General features: G+C 36.6%; 1 protein-coding gene across 1 annotated transcript in view; it reads right to left on the bottom strand.

Annotated features, from left to right (window-relative positions):
• The window catches only part of ADAMTS6 (ADAM metallopeptidase with thrombospondin type 1 motif 6), a gene marked incomplete at both ends in the record, with an annotated part of 225,092 nt that overhangs the window by 22,507 nt on the left and 184,330 nt on the right, over positions 1-18,255 (bottom strand). The window contains 2 exons of the mRNA XM_084234291.1: positions 1,087-1,291; positions 11,792-11,921. Of these exons, the coding sequence (XP_084090417.1) occupies positions 1,087-1,291; positions 11,792-11,921 (335 nt within the window). The remainder of the gene's footprint in view (positions 1-1,086; positions 1,292-11,791; positions 11,922-18,255) is intronic.

The following is an 18,255-nucleotide window of genomic DNA, read 5'->3' as shown; positions in this document are numbered from 1 at the left end:
TCTCCATTTCCATGTACCATCTTACTCACAGTCCCTCTTTTAGCCCTGTGCCTCTAGCAAAATAATGCCAAGTTAAGCAGTAAGAGTCACAAAGGGGAAAGTTACATCTAGAACAATGCTTAATTTGTTTTTCTGTTTGTTTCTTTTTCAGACAACTTATATATATGCAGGAAATACCCAAAGCATGTACCACAGTGTTTCCTGAAGGAAATGCATCCTGTTTTGTTAACTCCAGAAGAATGACCTTTAGTTACATAGCCAGGTACTCATTCTTCTTAACATTAACCAACACTATAGAAGGATTCAGTTCTTCCTTGGGAAATGTGGAGAATGGTTGGTATGTGTATATGAATATCTCACACAGAATGAGGAGTTAATAATTAACTTTATCTCTTACCTCATTTTTCATAAGACCATTTTTTGAGGCCTCTGGATTTTATTAGACATTTTTATATGAAGTATGCCAGAAAAGCATTATCTTAGTAAGGTCTTACCCACCAACCATATAAGTGGAGGTAATGATAAAATTTGAATCTCACTATTTGGCATGCTATAACCCTCAAGTCCATGTTCCTTCCCTCCCCCTGATGCAATAGAAACAATTAAAACATATGTGTGTGTGTATATATATATATATATATATATATACACACACACACACACACACACATATTTACTAAGGGATAATAAATTGATAAAGATTTATCTCTACAGGGCATGTATTTAGAATGGAACATTACTTGGAAAATGAGTATTACATACTGCTAATGCTGAGCCTGTGATATTGCTCAAGAATAGCAGAGGAGAAAAATCACTTAAAGAATGCTCACTGTAATATTCCTCCAAATTCACATTACACTTATTTTGAATCAAATTGATAAGTAGCTCTTCATTGATTTCCCTGACCCAAAAATAATCCTTACTGCCTGACAAACAGCAATAAAATATAACATGGCCATATTCGCTATTATGCAGTCCTTACTTGTTGAGTTCTAAGATGCTCACATGCTCAGGTGTCCTTAACATTAAATGCTTTGGTATTGATAGTTAAGACATCTCAAAACATACAGCCTCAGATTTCCTTACTTCTGACCAGTCCAAAGCCACCCACTGAGGTGGGCATGACTGGTTGTTGCAGGGCTCTTTTTCAATAGGTCGGTGCGTTAAACAACCACTGTAGTCCAATGTCTCCTCCTCAGAAGGTCCGACCTTCCTGATGCAGAGTACTGCCCTGGAGCGCATCCCACCATCACAAGTCTTGCTGCACTCCAGCCAATCCCCGATGAACCACCTACAGCAATGAGGGGAAGAAACACAGAAAAGCATTTTCTCAGTGCAGCTGGAGATGTTCAGCTGAATGAAGGCACTTTGATCAACAAACTACATCCTCTTCCTAGATGAGCTGACATTTTAGCTGACAAATGTCAAATGGAGGAGAGGCTAAGGAAAAGATAACTCATGGTCCATTGCTTTCTCAAGCATAGTGCATGGGCCTAGAAGCAGGGAGAACCCAGGTTCAAACAAGTAATAACACACTATGTGCTTTTATACCTTGCTAAGGTAATTTCCTTCTTTCCTTCCTCCCTCCCTCTATCCCTCCCTCCCTCCACTCGTCCTCTCTCTCTCTCTCTCTCTCTCTCTCCTTTCGTAATTTCTAATATGAGGGTAACAATATAAGTAGGGGAATGACATGAGGATTAAGTGATTAAGTAAGGCAAAATATATGAAGCTCCCAGTAACATGCTGGTAAATGTTTAACATTTGCCAATTTTTTTGTGGTGTAAATATCTCGTTGTGACCAATTTGAAGCTACTATTTTGACATGAATAAGAGATGCTAATAACAGAGTCTGAGGAGCCGGTACTCGCTGGCTTCAGCACGGCGACTGAAGGTTTCTAACAGTGTCTGGCATACAAAAACCAAGAAACAGGAGCTATTTTTATTATTACATTGAGGCAGCTTCTTCCACCATCAAGGATTTTGTGCTAAAACCACCCTTACAGGAAGGGGTTTGTTTCTAATTCTCAGAAGTGAATGTCAGGTAGATGTTCCTTTACTGACCTTACAAGAGCAGAGAAGGTCCAAGTATCCATGCTGAAGACATGGGAGTGTTAAAAAACCTGGAGCTAGGGGCCTCCCTGGTGGCCAGGGGTTGAGTCTGAGTGCTATCACTGCTGGGGCCTGAGTTTGATCCCTAGCCTGGGAGCTAACCCACAAGGCACAGCAGACCTCTCCTGTCTTACCTGCTGCTCCCCTTGGCAGTGTATTTCATTGGATCCACCTGTTCTGTTCCCCACTCTGTCTCTGTTGAGTCCTCTCACCCTCTGTGCCTCTGGCCTACACCCCAGTTCTTCTATTAATAAATAAATATAATAAATCTTATTTGAAAAAACCCTGCAGCTAGAGAAGAACCCTGATGCAGATCTGGGAAAACATGGAGTTCCCTTGTTTTCAACCTTTTACTTCTAAAAAGATATAACATGGCCATACTCACTGTTAATGTGAGAACTCAAATGTCTTAATAAAATGAACATGTCTCAGATGTGCTGGTATATCCTTCCCCACCAAAGTCATCAATGAATTGTCACATCTATAACTTTGGGGGGAGGGGGTTGTGTAAATACTTCTGAAGGATTTTCTTGAGCACATTAATTGGTCCAAGGGGTTTTGTATCATGTTCTGAACGAGACCAGTGAGAATGATGTTTCAGAATCTTTATATGTTAGCTAGAGCAAAGAGACCCTTTCTTTTCTGGTTGCAAAAGTATATGAAGATATAAGAACTGGTAGTGGTCATATTCCTTGTCAAGTGGGAGCTGGCTCTAAAAGGAGGAGTTCTAGGGCCTCCCTGGTGGCCCAAGGGGCTGAGTCTCAGCACTATGAAGCTATCCACAGCCACTGCAGCACAAGTTTGATCCCCGGCCAGGGAGTTACCCACATGGCACAGCAGACCTCTTCTGACTCACCCGCTGCTCCCCACAGCAGTGTATTTCAGTCAATTCACCTGTTCTGCTCCCCACTCTGTCTCTGGTGAATCCTCTCACCCACCCCCTACCCCCACACCTTCAGCTTATTTCCCAGCTCTTGCATGCATAAATAAATTTTTTTTAAGGATTGATTGATTGACGGATTGATTGATTGATTTATACAAGAGCTGCGGTACAGGCCAGAGGCACGGGAGGGTGAGAGAATTCACCAGAGACAGAACAGGGAGCAGAACAGGCAGACGACAGAAATACACTGCTGAGGGGAGCAGCGAGCGAAACAGGAGAAGTCTGCCGCACCATGTGGGATTCTCGCCGGCTGCAGACAGCTTCACAGCACAGCGCTCAACCCACTGCGCCACCAGGGAGGCCCCATAAATAAAAATCTTAAAAAAAAAAGGAGGCGCTCTAGAGTCTTAATGGTGTTTGAGTCCTTGAGTCTAGCCATTTCACAATCCAGGTCTTCTTTTATACTTTTCCCAGCTTTGTTATATAAATCCTCTGATGCACAGAAGCTAGATAAAGTTGAAGAGATCTGTTATTTTTACCCAGGACACTGACTGATATATTACTACATTTGATTTTATAAATGTATGCTGAAGGCTACAGAGTTCAGGCATTGTGTTTCGGTTTTTTTTTTTTTTAAAGATTTATTTATTTATTTATTTGTTTGTTTGTTTGTTTATTTATTTATACAAGCACTGGTACAGACAGAAGCACGGGAGGGTGAGAGAATTCACCAGAGCCAGAGCTCTGGTGAAGTACACTGCTGAGGGGAGCAGCGGGCGGCAGGGAGGTCTGCGCGCCATGTGGGACCCTCCTCTGGTGGCCGGGGAGCAGCCGGGGATGGAACCAGCGCTGCAGAGACTGTGGGCAGCTTCGCACCCAGCGCTCAACCGCTGCGCCACCGGGGAGGCCCTGTGTTTCATTTTGTAGAAGAAAAAAGCAAGACTAGTATGAGGAAAACAATTCCCCCAAGTCATAAAAGGAGCAGTGATTGAATTAGGATTAGATCCCCATAAATGGTTATTTCCACTGAGTTTGATCTTTAGTATTGCTAAATCGTAAACCTAGGTCAAAGCATGAGGTCACAAGAATATTTTTTCAATCCATGATTACAAATCACGCAACTACCCTAGATGGATGTGCTCATGCTCTTGGGTTGTGGACAGCCCAGTGAAAAGAGTATGAAAGCTTCAGAAGAAAATTCTCACCATTTCCCTGAGTTTTGGTCATTGTGCCAGTTTTGTCTGTGAGAGATTGAACGTCAATGAAATCAGGGAAGTAGGAACATCCTAAATTTGAGCCTGATTTAGCCAAATAAGTCATAATGGCCTTTTCCACATAATTATTTGTATTATGTTACTAATTGAGGCAAACCAGCAAATTGAGGCAAAAATAGTAAATTTAGAAATATTGTAATTTACCAGTTTTTCAGACTTAAAATATAACTGGTCAAAATCTAAAAATTTTCAAACTGAAATTCATTTAAAGAATGATAATTTAATCCTGAATTTTAAAATCTGGCATTAACGTTTTTTTCTAAGTCATTTTCCAAAGGAGATTTAAAGTAATTTTCATATTCTTTCCCTTTTTGTTTTCCACAGATGAACATGATCCCAAGCTGTTAGTACCATTTTTGGTAAAGAGGAAAATGTGTACTGAGAATAATAACTTGCATGCCAGCCATAGTGAAATTCTGATTCAATTTGCAGCAATGATTTCATCACCAAGATTAGAGGATAAAACAGAAATGTGTATAACTCAGCCACGAAAGTTCAGTCATACCATCTCCAGCCATGATCTCACTAGGTCTCATAATGTAAGAAGGATAAAGGCCTTCAAATTAAACACAGGTGTTGAGAGGAACAGTGGTGATTCAGGAGGTGTCGCTGTTCTTTGCTGCACAAGGTCAAGGTCACTCTGTCCTTTTGTCCTTTGTCCTCCCTTTTACTGCCAAGCATCTCTTAGCCTAGATGTATCACTCTAGCATTTAACTTGGAATGTGTGAAATTAAAAGTACTAACCACCCTCCAATTTCCATTCTGACTTTAACGGTGATTTCAGGCTTCACATTCAGTCCCTGTTACATATTTATTGCTTACCAAATTATCCCTTTCCATGTCTCTCCAAAGAATTAAATCACACCCTACTTATTTAAGTAGTTTTGCAATTTTACCACTGGCTATCCACTTGTCTCAGTTTCTCCGCTCTCTTGTCTAGTAAGACGTTCTACTTCTTTCACCTTAATTCACATATTTGACCCTGTGATTACATTCTCCCCACTTTTCTTTATTCCACCTCTACATTTTATGGAAAAAATATGAACATGAAAATCCTCTCTGAGAATATCAATTGCTAAATCATTACAGTTAGAATAATACAAGGTCTGTTACTTTCTGAGCTCTTCCTATGACCTGATAATCAAATTGTCTTCATCCTCACAAATGCTTCCTCTCCATTAGATGCCACCAATTAGTAAAATTAATATTTGAGTGTGTGAAATACAGTGGCTTTCTATAGCCTGGTTAATCATCTAAAATATGTGTATACTAGTAGAACAATAATCCTACTATTGCAAGGATAGAGTAAAAGAGACAGTAAAAATATTTTCCCCAACTAGATTGACCAGAATATTTTTGAAGAAAGAACCCATCATAAAACCAAAATATTATTTTGGCTTTATAACGTAAAGGAAAATTATAAAGTCTATGAAAATAAATGGATATTAGATATTTGGATTGTGAAAAACAGAGACATAGCTTTCCCCCACAGTTAATGGTCTAATTATATACCCTTTCATAAGCATAAATAGCAAAATATTAAAATCTTCAGAATTTGACAGTATCTTTAATCAAGAAAATATTCAACAATATAACCTATTAACTACATACTAAGATACTAACACTTCCTTAGATTTAAAAGTAGGTTTTAGAAAAATTTTCAAAACAAAAAATTGGTAAAAAAATTTGCTCATTCCTCAGCTAACTGGAGAGTGAAATTAATATTAAATGGAAGCTTCTACATCTTAAACTTTATTGCATAGTTGGGATTTTTCCTAAATTTTTATAAATACATGTAATAAACATCTCTGAAATTATGGCAATTGATAGTGTCTCAATGGTATAAACAAAATTTTAAGTATTTTAGTGCCACCAGGCATTTGAACTATAACTTACAAAGTTAGTGTTGTCTGGTATTAATGGGAAAACATTGCCAGAGACTATCATACCCTCATTTGTAAAATGATGGGATTTAGGCTACATGATTTCTATGATTCTTCCTAGGTCTTAAATTTTGGAATTTTATAGAGAACTCTCATGAATCTTTTTCTAAATTTAAAATAACAAAATATTAGTTATTCATGGGTGAGGTGCAATGACTCAAAGTATTTGTTAAACATTATATCATAAAAGACAGTATCAAATAAAACCTAGAGCTTGGGTAAAAAAAAAAACCAAAACCAAAACCAAAAACAATAAAACAACTCCCCAGGGTAAGCATGTGTTTAGTATGCTTACCTTTAGTACATATGTTTATAACTTCTTTATTGTATTTAACATATTTAGCCTTGTACTACAGATATTTTATGTGTATTTGCCCAATTTATTTGTCTTTAGGTAAAGGAATCATTTCCTTTAAAGCGGAGGGTCTTGAGGGTCTTCCATATTGCAGTTGCTTAAAAATGTTTTTGTAATTCTTGGTCACAGAATTATCACATTGAACATATTCTCTCATTTTCACCTTTCTGATTTTCACAAATGGAAAAAGCCATAATATAGAAGAATAATATTCAGTTTCCAAGGATTCTTCACATGAGGTCATACACAGAAATGTTCTTGCTATCAAAGGACAGCATGGTCAAAACTGAACTCTTCCATCTTCCAACTTAACATTACTTCCTTTTCTTATGGTGGAGCACCAGCTTCCTATCACTCACGCTCTTTAATATCAACTCCTCCCTGTTCCTTTTTCCAATTATTTAAGCCTATGTCACGAATCCCGCCACTTTCACTCAATGCCTCTGGAATCTTGTTTTCTTCCTGCCCTTAGTCACTTCACCATCATGACTACTTATTCTTCTCATAAAAGAGTTCCTGCTATGAGTACATTAATTTCCCGGCAGTGTTTCCTCTGGCTCTTCAAAAAACATCCAAATAAATACTATTAGTATTTCTCTACCAATGCCTCTCTTGTCCATTCTTTCTAGTCCCTTGTCATCTTTTTTTAATACAACACAAGGATAAGACTTACTGCCCTCTATTTTTTTAATATTCTATTTATAAAGTCTCTAATATGACTAAAAGACATTTAAAATATTTCATTATTTTGAAAAATCCTTTCTGATTAAAAAATCACTATTTGAAATTATAAATTAATGATGTGGGGAAAATAATAATATTTGAAAATAAACACTCCTCTTTCTCAAAGAAGGCAAATATATTTCTGATATATTTTTAAAACTTTGAAAGTATTGTCTTAGAGTGAGGAGGGTCTTCCAAACATTATACCAATGAAAGAAATAAAAGTGTAATAGATTTCCTACATAATATTTAAACCTTTTATAAGTAAAAAATAGATCTTAACATCATAAATAATATGGAAAACATATAACAAAGAAATATTTGGAACATATGTAAAAATTAATATCCTCACTACATTATGAGTTCATATAAGTCAATAATTAAAATATTAAACTCTTTAATAGGGAAGTAGAACAGGCCATGAAGAGGAAAAGCAACAAAACAGTAAAACAAATGGTATTTTAACTGTTCAGTCTCAATAAGAGCTTAAGAAATACAAAATAAAACAGCAATTAGATACTAGGGCTTTTTTCCCCTATAAAATATTCCAAGATTGTCTTTAAAATAATAATACCCACTATTGTATAGCTTCAGGAAATGACATCTTTATATGCTATTAGTTGGAGTACATATTCATACATTCTTCCTGGAGAGCATTTGGACATCATGTCTCAAAGACTAGCAAATATTTCCATTAGAATTAGAAATTTAGCAATAAAGGCATAATTATAGAGAAAAATGTTTTAGTAGCCAAAATGGTTAACGCTGTGATATCAAATGGCATCAAAATCAAGGACATGGCCAAAATTGTTCAACAGTGGAAAACCAATTTAAAGAAATAACCTATCAACTAAATGTTGTAGAAAATATTTAATATTCAAAATATGTTGGAAGCTGACTATAAAGTGTCATAAACTGTCTAATACTATTTTTTATATATATAAACTTATATAGACAAAAAGAAAACATAGGAAATATACATGTCAAAATATTAATAGTGGTATTACATGTGTTTTTGTTTTCTTTTTATTTTTTCTGCATTTAAAATAGTTGATGCTTTAGTATGTATTACAAAAAGCAACCACAATTTTCATATCATCATCTGAGAAAAACCTATCTTCTCTCCTTTCCTCTGCATTTAAAGTCCTAGTGAATTCAGTTGTCTTTATATTATTTTTATATTTATAGTAACAAGGTCTCCTAGTAATCTTGCATACAAAAACTATTTTGAAGAATTAGACTTCCTTTTACATAGTATGAATGCAAAGAAGTTTAAAATGAACTAATAGAAAATGGACTGATAAAGAATAATATTTTAGGGCCTCCCCGGTGGCGCAGCGGTTGAGCGCTGGGCTGGGAAGCGGCCCACAGCCTCTGCAGCGCCAGTTCAATCTCTGGCCACCAGCGAGGATCCCATATGGCGCGCAGACCTCTCCTGCTGCCCGCTGCTCCCCTCAGCAGTGTATTTCGTCACTTGGCCTATTCTGTTCCCCGCTCTGCCTCTGGTGAATTCTCTCACCCTCCTGCGCTTCTGACTATACCCGGTGCCTGCATAAATAAATAAATAAATAAACAAATCTTTAAAAAAATATATTTTAAATATATATATATCTTTAGCTCTTTCAAAATAAGAAAGCCGACAGCCTACATCTTCTTTCTCATCTTCTCATCTTTCTTTTTCAAATCCTATCGTCTTACCTTTAAACTGAAAAAGTCAACAAATTTTCTACTCAGGAATGCAAAAGGAAAGGCAATAGGAAACTTAAATTTAATCATCTACATTAATTCAAATTTGTCAACTATCCTTAAATTGGGCATCCAGTGTTATACCCAGCCCCCAATTTATGGGATGGAACAGCCAAACATTAAAACCTCAAAGGACATGTGATTAGCATTTAAGCTTAATCAAACAAACACAAAAAGGCTGAGGTCAAAATAGAAGAGGTGTGACCAGACCCACTCAGATGCCTTAAATGGTTGATCAAAAGCCAAACATAATACTTAAAATTCTGAATGTCAGGGAATTAACTCGATGGGTTGAGACTCACAATTACATGAAAATATGTTAAAGCTATTGGAAATAGGGAAGGAACAAAATTAGCCCATGACTTGTGAGCATCATTTTGTTTTATATAGTTTTTCAGTTTCTTGAGACAAATTCATAAAAATAGTTGGCAGAAAAGAGGAACATGAAAATATTAGATATTTGTCTTTATAATACATACTATAGGTTACATGTCTATACTTTCCCACATCTGGATTTCAACAAATTCATTTACAAAATAATCACATTTAAACAAGTACAAATATGATATTTTAAGTCAGAATAAAAACCTGTATCACTCTAGAGTCTTTGTGCTTTGTGTTTATAAGCAACTGCCCTAAATCTTTTCAAGAGACTAGTAGAGAATATCTCCCATTAATATTCAAATATCCAGACAGACACTAACTTTGGATAATGAAAGCTCATAAGGCATTTTTCTTTGCAAACAAAACTTAAGAAATACCTCTTGCTTTAACAATATTTGGAACCTGAATTCTTTTTTTTTTTTTAAAGATTTATTTATTTATTCATATAAGAACTGGGTTACAGGGCAGATGTGTGGGAGGGTGAGAGGACTGATCAGAGACAGAGTGGGGAAACTGAACAGGCAGACTGACCAAAATATACTGCTGAGGGGAACAGGGAGCGAGACAGGAGAGGTCTGCCATGCCATGTGGGTATCTCTGCGGCCAGCTGGGATCAAACCGGCACTGCAGAGGCTGCGTGGACAACTTCACGGAGCTGCCTTCTACAGCCTGTGCCACCAGGGAGGCCCTGGAACCTGAATTCTTTATTCATTTAAGTTCCAGGTTTTTGTGACATCACTGTAGATGTTTTTAGAGACATGAATTACTTCATTATAGAGCTTTCTTCTCTAGTCTAGAGAGCTTGGAATATATAAATTCATTTTCTTCACTCGCTTTTTATGTATTAACTTGATGTTGGGATAATCAGCTATCCAAAGAGATGATGGTTACTAATTTCTCAAACAAGAATGAATAGCCATTCATAAAAGTTCTGTCTCGCAATTGTCAATCAGGCAAAATCCCTACAAAGATCAGTAGTTTCACAATCAACTCAGAATCTTTGCATTTTTTTCACATCATCACTGCCTTTTGCTCAATCAAGAAACCTTTCTTTTCTTATAGCATGTAGCTCACTTACAGCAGTTCTCATATTTTTAAATTTTAGTTTTTTCAAGTCGTCATTAAGATGAATGGACTATCTCCATGCACCTCCATTTACATTAAGCTGTAATTCCTACATTAATCAACAGAGAATGAGTATACTCCACACCTGTGCCCAAAATTTAAGATAGACTGCTTTAGGATGAAAGTTTTTAAAATTGAGTCAGCAGATTAAAGCACCACCATTACAATGCAGAATATTTCTTTCTTTTTTTTTTTTTTGTAAAGACTGAAAGCCTTTTTCTTTTTTTAAAGATTTATTTATTTATACATATATACAAGAATGGGGTACAGGCCAGATCCACGGAAGGGTGAAGAGTCACTGGAGACAGAGTAGGGAACAGAACAGGCAGACTGACGAAATGCACTGCTGAGGGGAGTAGCGGGCGAGACAGGAGAGGTCTCTTGTGCCATGTGGGACCCTGGCCAGCCGGGATTGAACCGGCGCTGCAGAGGCTGCGGACAGCTTCACAGCGCGGCACTCAACCACCTGCCACCAGGGGAGGCTCCATTGCAGAATATTTCTAAAGCATTTTAAAAGTTCTTAGATCTTTAGGATAAATATCTGAAACAATAGGACTACACTATTTATTTCATTGAATGTAAGATACCATTATTTTGTGTACCATTAAAAAAAAGAGTTGAGTTTCGTTTTTTTTTAAAGAGTTGAGTTTTATTGTAAGATCAATTGCAAGATGAACCCCAATTTCTGGGACATTGAAATATGAAAAGGGGGTATAGGGGCTAAAGTCTCAGCGGCATTAAGCCATCGCCAGCCACTGTGGCTTGAGTTTGATCCCAGGTCAGGAAGCTACCCACATTGCACAGCAGACCTCTCCTGTCTCTCCCGCTGCTCCCCTCAGCAGTGTATTTCAGTCAGTCTGCCTGTTCTGCTCCCTACTCTGTCACTGGTGAATTCTGTCACCCCCTGTACCTCTGATCTGTACCCAGTTCTTGTAGCATAAATAAATAATATATATATATTTATATATATATGAAAAGATATGCCTTAGAACTGATGAAATAGGATGATTTGCAGCACTCTGCCAAGATCAACCTATTGAAGTCCCTACTTTAAATGAGTTAATAATTAAAATCTTTCACAGATCTTTGCTCTGTGAATGAACATTAAAATTCTACCCTCTGTGATGTTTTATCCCCTTTAATCAGCTCAAATTATTCATATCATAAGAATATATGTTTTGAAATATGAATATCTAATGTTTTTTCTCTCTGCAATTGAAAATCATTCTCACGTCTTCCTCTTACTTACTCAGGTGGGCAGGGCTCGGTGTTGCAGGTTCTTTGATTTTCAGGTGGTTTACTGTCAGGGTCACAGTAATTGTTCTGGACAATGGAGTTGTCATCCAACCTTTTACAGACCACCTCCTGTCTTTGGACACCTTGAGAAAAGGAGGACATCATTAATTGAAGAGTAGTTTACCTTCCAGTAAGCTAGGTATGCATAGCTTTCCTCTGTAGGGAATCAACCTCACTGGATCGCTGCTGTCTTTATCTGTTCCAGAAACACTTGACCGATTCTCTAAAAAAGGAGAGAAGTCCTGGTCATTATACTGCAATTTTAGGCAAAATTATTGTTCTGATATTTAGAAACATAACTGTTTTCAAGTTCAGAAAAGAAACTCCTGGTGGTTTTAAACAATTAGTATTCCCATTTGCATATTCTTCTTCATGCTTTCCTTAAAAAAAAAATTCATTTCCTCAAAATAGCATAAGATAAAATGTGTGAATGAATATACATTTCAATGCAAGAACAATGATTGTATATCTATTTAAAAATGAAACAATAAGGACAAATTTACTTTTTGCTATTTTTACAGGACGCACACCATCAATTTAGTCTTTCTTTGGACACATCACATTCACACATTTCGTTTTTTTTCTGTTTACTGATTGATTTCCCTAAAAGCCCACAAACACTAGAGTTTAAAGATTAGAGTGGGGGCCTCCCCGGTGGCGCAGCGGTTGAGCGCTGGGTTGCGAAACTGCGCCCGGCCTCTGCGGCGCCGGTTCAATCCCCGGCTGCTCCCCGGCCAACGGAGGAGGGTCCCACATGGCGCGCAGACCTCTCCTGCCGCCCGCTGCTCCCCTCAGCAGTGTACTTCGGTCCTTCTGCCTGCTCTGCTCCCAGCTCTGGCTCTGGTGAATTCTCTCACCCTCCCTCCCGCGCTTCTGACTGTGCCCAGTGCATGTATAAACAAAACAAGCAAACAAACCAGCAAACAAATAAATAAAAAAAGCATGCCTCTATTAAAAAAAAAAAAAAAATAAAAAAATAAAGATTAGAGTGGGCTGCTTTTCGATCGCCACCATTAGTGCGTTTACTCTAATAGAGTTGGCTCCTTGGTGATCACACCAGTATCAAACAGATTTATACATATTCCATCAAACATTAACTTGCAAAATGCTTATCTCATTCTTAAAATTGGTCTGTGTGACCTGTTTGCCACAGCTAAAAGTAACCGCATTATAAAATTTGTAAAATTCTAAATAAATATTTATTATTTATTGGCAAATGTATTCACCACAACTTGCTCACATTTCACAAAATACAAGACACACACAAACACACTCTTATTTGTAACCACCCCTGGTGGATAGACTTTATGCAGACTCATGTTCATTTTCTCTTTCGTGCCATGGGTCAAAAGAAGCAAAGATGAGTGTATCAAGATATCAAAAAAAAAGTCAAAATATAACACAATGCTAAATATTTCAGGTCATACAGAGGTAGCAAGTGACTTCTAGAATAGGAAATAAAAGCATAAACTAAGCTACTCACCTACCTTATATCTATAATCAGGTAGGCTTGATTACACAGAAAGAGTTGTAAAAGCTGCATTTGAAGTATAAAAGAAACTACAGTTTCACACTTAGCTAGCTCCATACAATCTTTCAGTTTTACTTGCCCCACTCCAGTTGCTTTAATAGTACTCTAAAGGTTAACCCCCAACTAAGGAAATCAATGTGAACCAGCATCATTCAGTGAAGGAGCTATGCATCAAATGCTTCTCTCAAGGTCCTGTAACTGTCATGGGAGTTCTGCAGGTAGGAGTGCCCCAGTCATCACACTTAACTAAGCCCCTTGAATTTAAAGATATGGAAATCTAATTTCCTCACAGGGAAAATTATTAAGTCCTGTAGCTTTTATGATGGCGGTAACAGTTGAAGAATGTATATTTTATTACTTACAGTGCCCCAGGACTCTTTGATCACCTTCAACAACAAGTTTTAGGTTTTCCTAAATTTAGGTGTCTAAAACATAGCGAAGCAACTTACTGGCAAAAGGACTTAAAATACCTGTTGTATTCATTCATTCTCCACCCTACTCCCTCCCCAATGCCCAGAATAGGTCAAACATTTCAGTTTATGCAACAACAGTTTGGAATTTTTTAACAACTAAACTTTAGATTTTTGAGGGAATAATGATTCACATCAACTTAGCTGTGATCCATTCACAGATGTTCCACAACATTCATCAGATATCTCTCTATTGTGTCATTCCAGTGGGCAGATAACTAAGTCCATGTGATCCACCTAGACAAAAATCTCTGCCGTTAGTCATAGAATTCATCTACTAACTGCCACAGAGTCTCAGAATATCCAACCCAGTTCAGGGAATTGTTTTTGTAGATTTGTATGGTTGTTTTTGTAAGTCATTCAAATATCCTACCAGGAGGGGGGATATTCAAACCATCCATTTATAAAAAGGATGCATGAGATTGCCCAACCTTTATAAATGTCAAATAATTTTTTAAATATGATATCTGCAACAAGAAAGTTGGCTTCAGTCTAGATCTTAGCTGTTTTATTCAGAAAAGGATAAACATTTTCAGCACTATAGAATGGAACTAATAATGCTTTGTTTCAGTGATTGAAACATTAATTCAGTCTCTACAGATTAAGATAAATTCTACTTTCTTTAAATGAACCCTAGAAATGTTGTTGTGTGCAATTAACATTAGTTTTTAAAAGTAGTCTTTAGTGTAAAAGCACGGCCTCTGCGATTTGAATCCCAGATAGTAGTTATTGAGATGAGATTTATATCTTTTTTTTTTTTTTTTTACTTTTGGGAATATATGGAACTTTAATGAGAAAGATTGCATTTTAAACCCGTACAGAAGAAAAGATTGCTCCTTTTTTCCCCCAGAAAGATAGCTAATAACTGTTATTTAGGAAAATATAAAGTCAGACTTAATTTGACTTAAAGTGTGTACCTTAAAAATTTTTAGCTACAAAACATTGTTAAAAATTTGGAAAATACACAAAACCACAAAGAAAAAAAATTGTCTACAATCTCATACTTTATTCTGGATCTTTAAGGCTATTTTGCTCTTTGATGGGATCCAGCAATTAGTTTAAAATTACATAGTACACAAACTAAAATGTCAGCTGAATGTGGTTGGCAGGTCATTCATTCATTCAATCATCCATCCATTCATTCAACAGAGAATAACTACTAATTACAAGACACTGTGCTCTTTTGGGATAGTGGGCTAAGTGCTAAGAATTACAAATTGACTTAATTTTGGTCATGCCCGCCAGACTTCTTAAAAACTAGGAATTTGGGCATTTGAGGGTTCATATCAGTCTCATAACTTCAAAACATTATTTTTGTGAAATATAAATTAAAATCCTTGAATAAACAGCTATAATTACTCTGTATTTTATGAAGATGCATTTTTCCTTGCATTCATCTTTCATTAACTTTTCTTCTGAAATATTATATTAGACAGTGTGGTATTTCACACTCAGGAACTGACTATACCAGTAATCTATTCCAATCTTCCTACAATGTTGAACTATCTTCTTCCAACAACATATAATTCTTCTAACTTTTACCCCAGCTTGGCAAGTTTATAGATTTTTTTCTTTTTAATTCAGTAGCAACAGAATTCTTTCTAAACCAATTCACCTAATTGGATGGATTTTTTTTTTAAACACATACTTTTGGATTAAGGAAATGCAGTTTTTAGCTTTATGAAGTAAAAAATACAGTTCAACTGGAAATAGTCTAAACTAAGTCAACAAGAGAAAGGATTGAGTTCAGAATCTTTTCATATGATCAAGCCTCTTGCACAGAGCTACTTTTAAAGTAATCTGTAAAACATTGCTAAGAAGTTGATTTAAACTCTATTGGGAATAATTACATCCAGTCACACAAAGCCACTATGCTTTCAAATCTAAAGACTTATAGTTTATAACCAAAAACATAAAATGTCCACAGAACCACTCAGTTTACGCCTAATCAAAAACAAAATTCTAGTGGCTTAGTGTTCATATCCCCTAGAGATATGCAGATGTTCTACAGAATTTAATTGGTCAAATTTAAAACTGCACTAATTCTGTTTTATTCTTAAGCACCTAAAGCTACTGGCATGTAACTTTGATACATTTTTTAAAAAATGAAATCCCTCTTTCATGCTCAAAATAATCCATGGTTTCACATTATAAAATTTAAGTACAAAGATGTCATTACCAATATACATTTACTTTAAACTCTCGACAATGGGTATATCCTGTTTAGAGCTTTTTATATTATTATAATTTTATCATTTGATATCGAATAATCAAATATGATGATTCTTAACATGAAATGAAAGTCTTATATTAAGAGTATAAATTTAAATTTGTCATATATTATATTTAATTTTCTGTTAATAGTCAAAAGTTGATGATCCATTTGCCCACCACTGGTTCTCTTGTCTAATGGCAGGAAAGAGTAACCAATTCAAATGCCTGATACAGTTACACATCAAGAAATGGCTTTTAGTATTTTGAGACAGCATATATCACAGGGAAATGAGCAAGTAGGCCACCAAGCTGTAAGTGACTTCTGAATGGAATCTCTTCATCTGTTCTTTTTACTCTAGGATGGTTCAATGAAGAATGTAGGGTCTTTTATTTAGCAGCTAATGTCCTTGGACCAATTCTAAAAGTTGAGAACATAAAGCCCCTTCATTTCTTGCCTCATTTCAGTACCTCCTCTCCTCCCCATATAAGCTCTTCAATATTCTCAGGTTCCATCACTTCCCTTTCAGAAATAAATAATTTTTATAAAATCATTTGTAACAGTATTTGGCACTATATTACTTTTCTCAGGGCAACTCACTATTTTAAAAGTAGAGAGAGGGCATTCAACATACAGAAAGTACTAGTTGAAAAAATGATATGTGTTAAATCGAGGTGTGGGAGAGGGTAAGGGCAGAAGACAGAACTTCCATCTCTTCCCAAATTTACTCATAAGACACTACATTTCAGTCATACAAATGCTGGGAAGTGAGCAATCTATAAAAACATGTGATTAAGGGCCTCCCCGGTGGCACAGTGGTTAAGCGCTGGGTTGCGAAGCTGCCCGCAGCCTCTGCAGCGCTGGTTCGATCCCCAGCTGCTCCCTGGCCACCGGAGGGTCCCACATGGTGCGCAGACCTCTCCTGCTGCCCGCTGCTCCCCTCAGCAGTGTACTTCAGTCTGCCTGCTCTGCTCCCAGCTCTGGCTCTGGTGAATTCTCTCACCCTCCTGCACTTCTGACTGTACCCAGTGCTTGTATAAATAAATAAATAAATCTTAAAAAAATGTGATTAAGTCAATAAAGGAAATAAAGGTATAAATCTGTCCTTGGGATTTAGGGGCCAGCTAGCCTCTAAGTAGCATAACCTAATGGCATCATACATCATATTAACACAAGAAACAGTTTACTGAAGCAATGGGGGGGAGGGGTTAAAAAATCAAAGCTAATAGTAAAAATATAGTTGGTGGCTAAGGCAACAATTTGGATGCTGTATATTTAAAGTAGCTAGCAACCAAGACAACACTATACAACCAAAGTATTCAGAATAAATGGCCAGCAAAATTAATTTAATCTAAATCTCCAGTGAAGATAGCATCCAAAAAGCAACAAGTGCCAGGAAAAAAAAATGTGTCTCTGCTCTGCCCTACACTGCTGGAATCTGGCTGTTGTGTGTGTGTGATTATTGGCCAGACACAAGCATTTGCAGGGCAGAGCAAAGCCCATCTGCCTTGGATCTAACAGCTGGCACCCAAGGTACCAATCAGTTCCACCCATATGCTTCCCTCTTCTGAAGAGATTCATGCTAGTTTTCAATTTTTCAAAGGCTTCACTCTATGTCTTCCAGTGTTTTCCCCTACTGCCCTAAGCAAAATTAGATATATCAAGAAAACATAGGTCTATGAAAAGGAAAACATGTGGTTGTATTTTTGTGTTTTATTGTATTTTTCTCGAGCAACCGTGCTTAGTAGTAGTAATGAGAGTGGGGCATACATATGCTGAGTTAATTTGAAATCATACTCTCCCCGGGGGAATACCTACTATTCATTAGATAATAAGAGTACTCCTTCCTCTTACTTTAGCTCTTTGAATTTCTACTATGAAGGCATGGCTTTTTGTTATTTTAAGGGGGGAAATGGGTGACATAGTCTTGAAATCAATGAGATTACACTAAAATGGGGTGGGGATGATAACACAAATATCATTTAACTATAATATTGAAGATACCTTATCTAATAGAGTAATGTATGTTCAAGTCTAATATTTCTAATTTTATAGTCCCCTTACTTTATTCTATTGCTGTTTGATTTCTCTTTCCCTATCTTCTTGATCTTAAGAACTTTTTTCTTTTTTGTTAAAGTAACATTGCATTGTAACATATGATTCAGGTGTTCACTGTTCAGGATCAACATGAGTATATAATTGCA

Source organism: Talpa europaea (genome assembly GCF_964194135.1).
Source record: "Talpa europaea genome assembly, chromosome: 5".
Lineage (NCBI taxonomy): Eukaryota > Metazoa > Chordata > Mammalia > Eulipotyphla > Talpidae > Talpa > Talpa europaea.
Note: the sequence above shows the minus strand (reverse complement) of the source record. Positions and strands in the feature narration are given on the sequence as shown.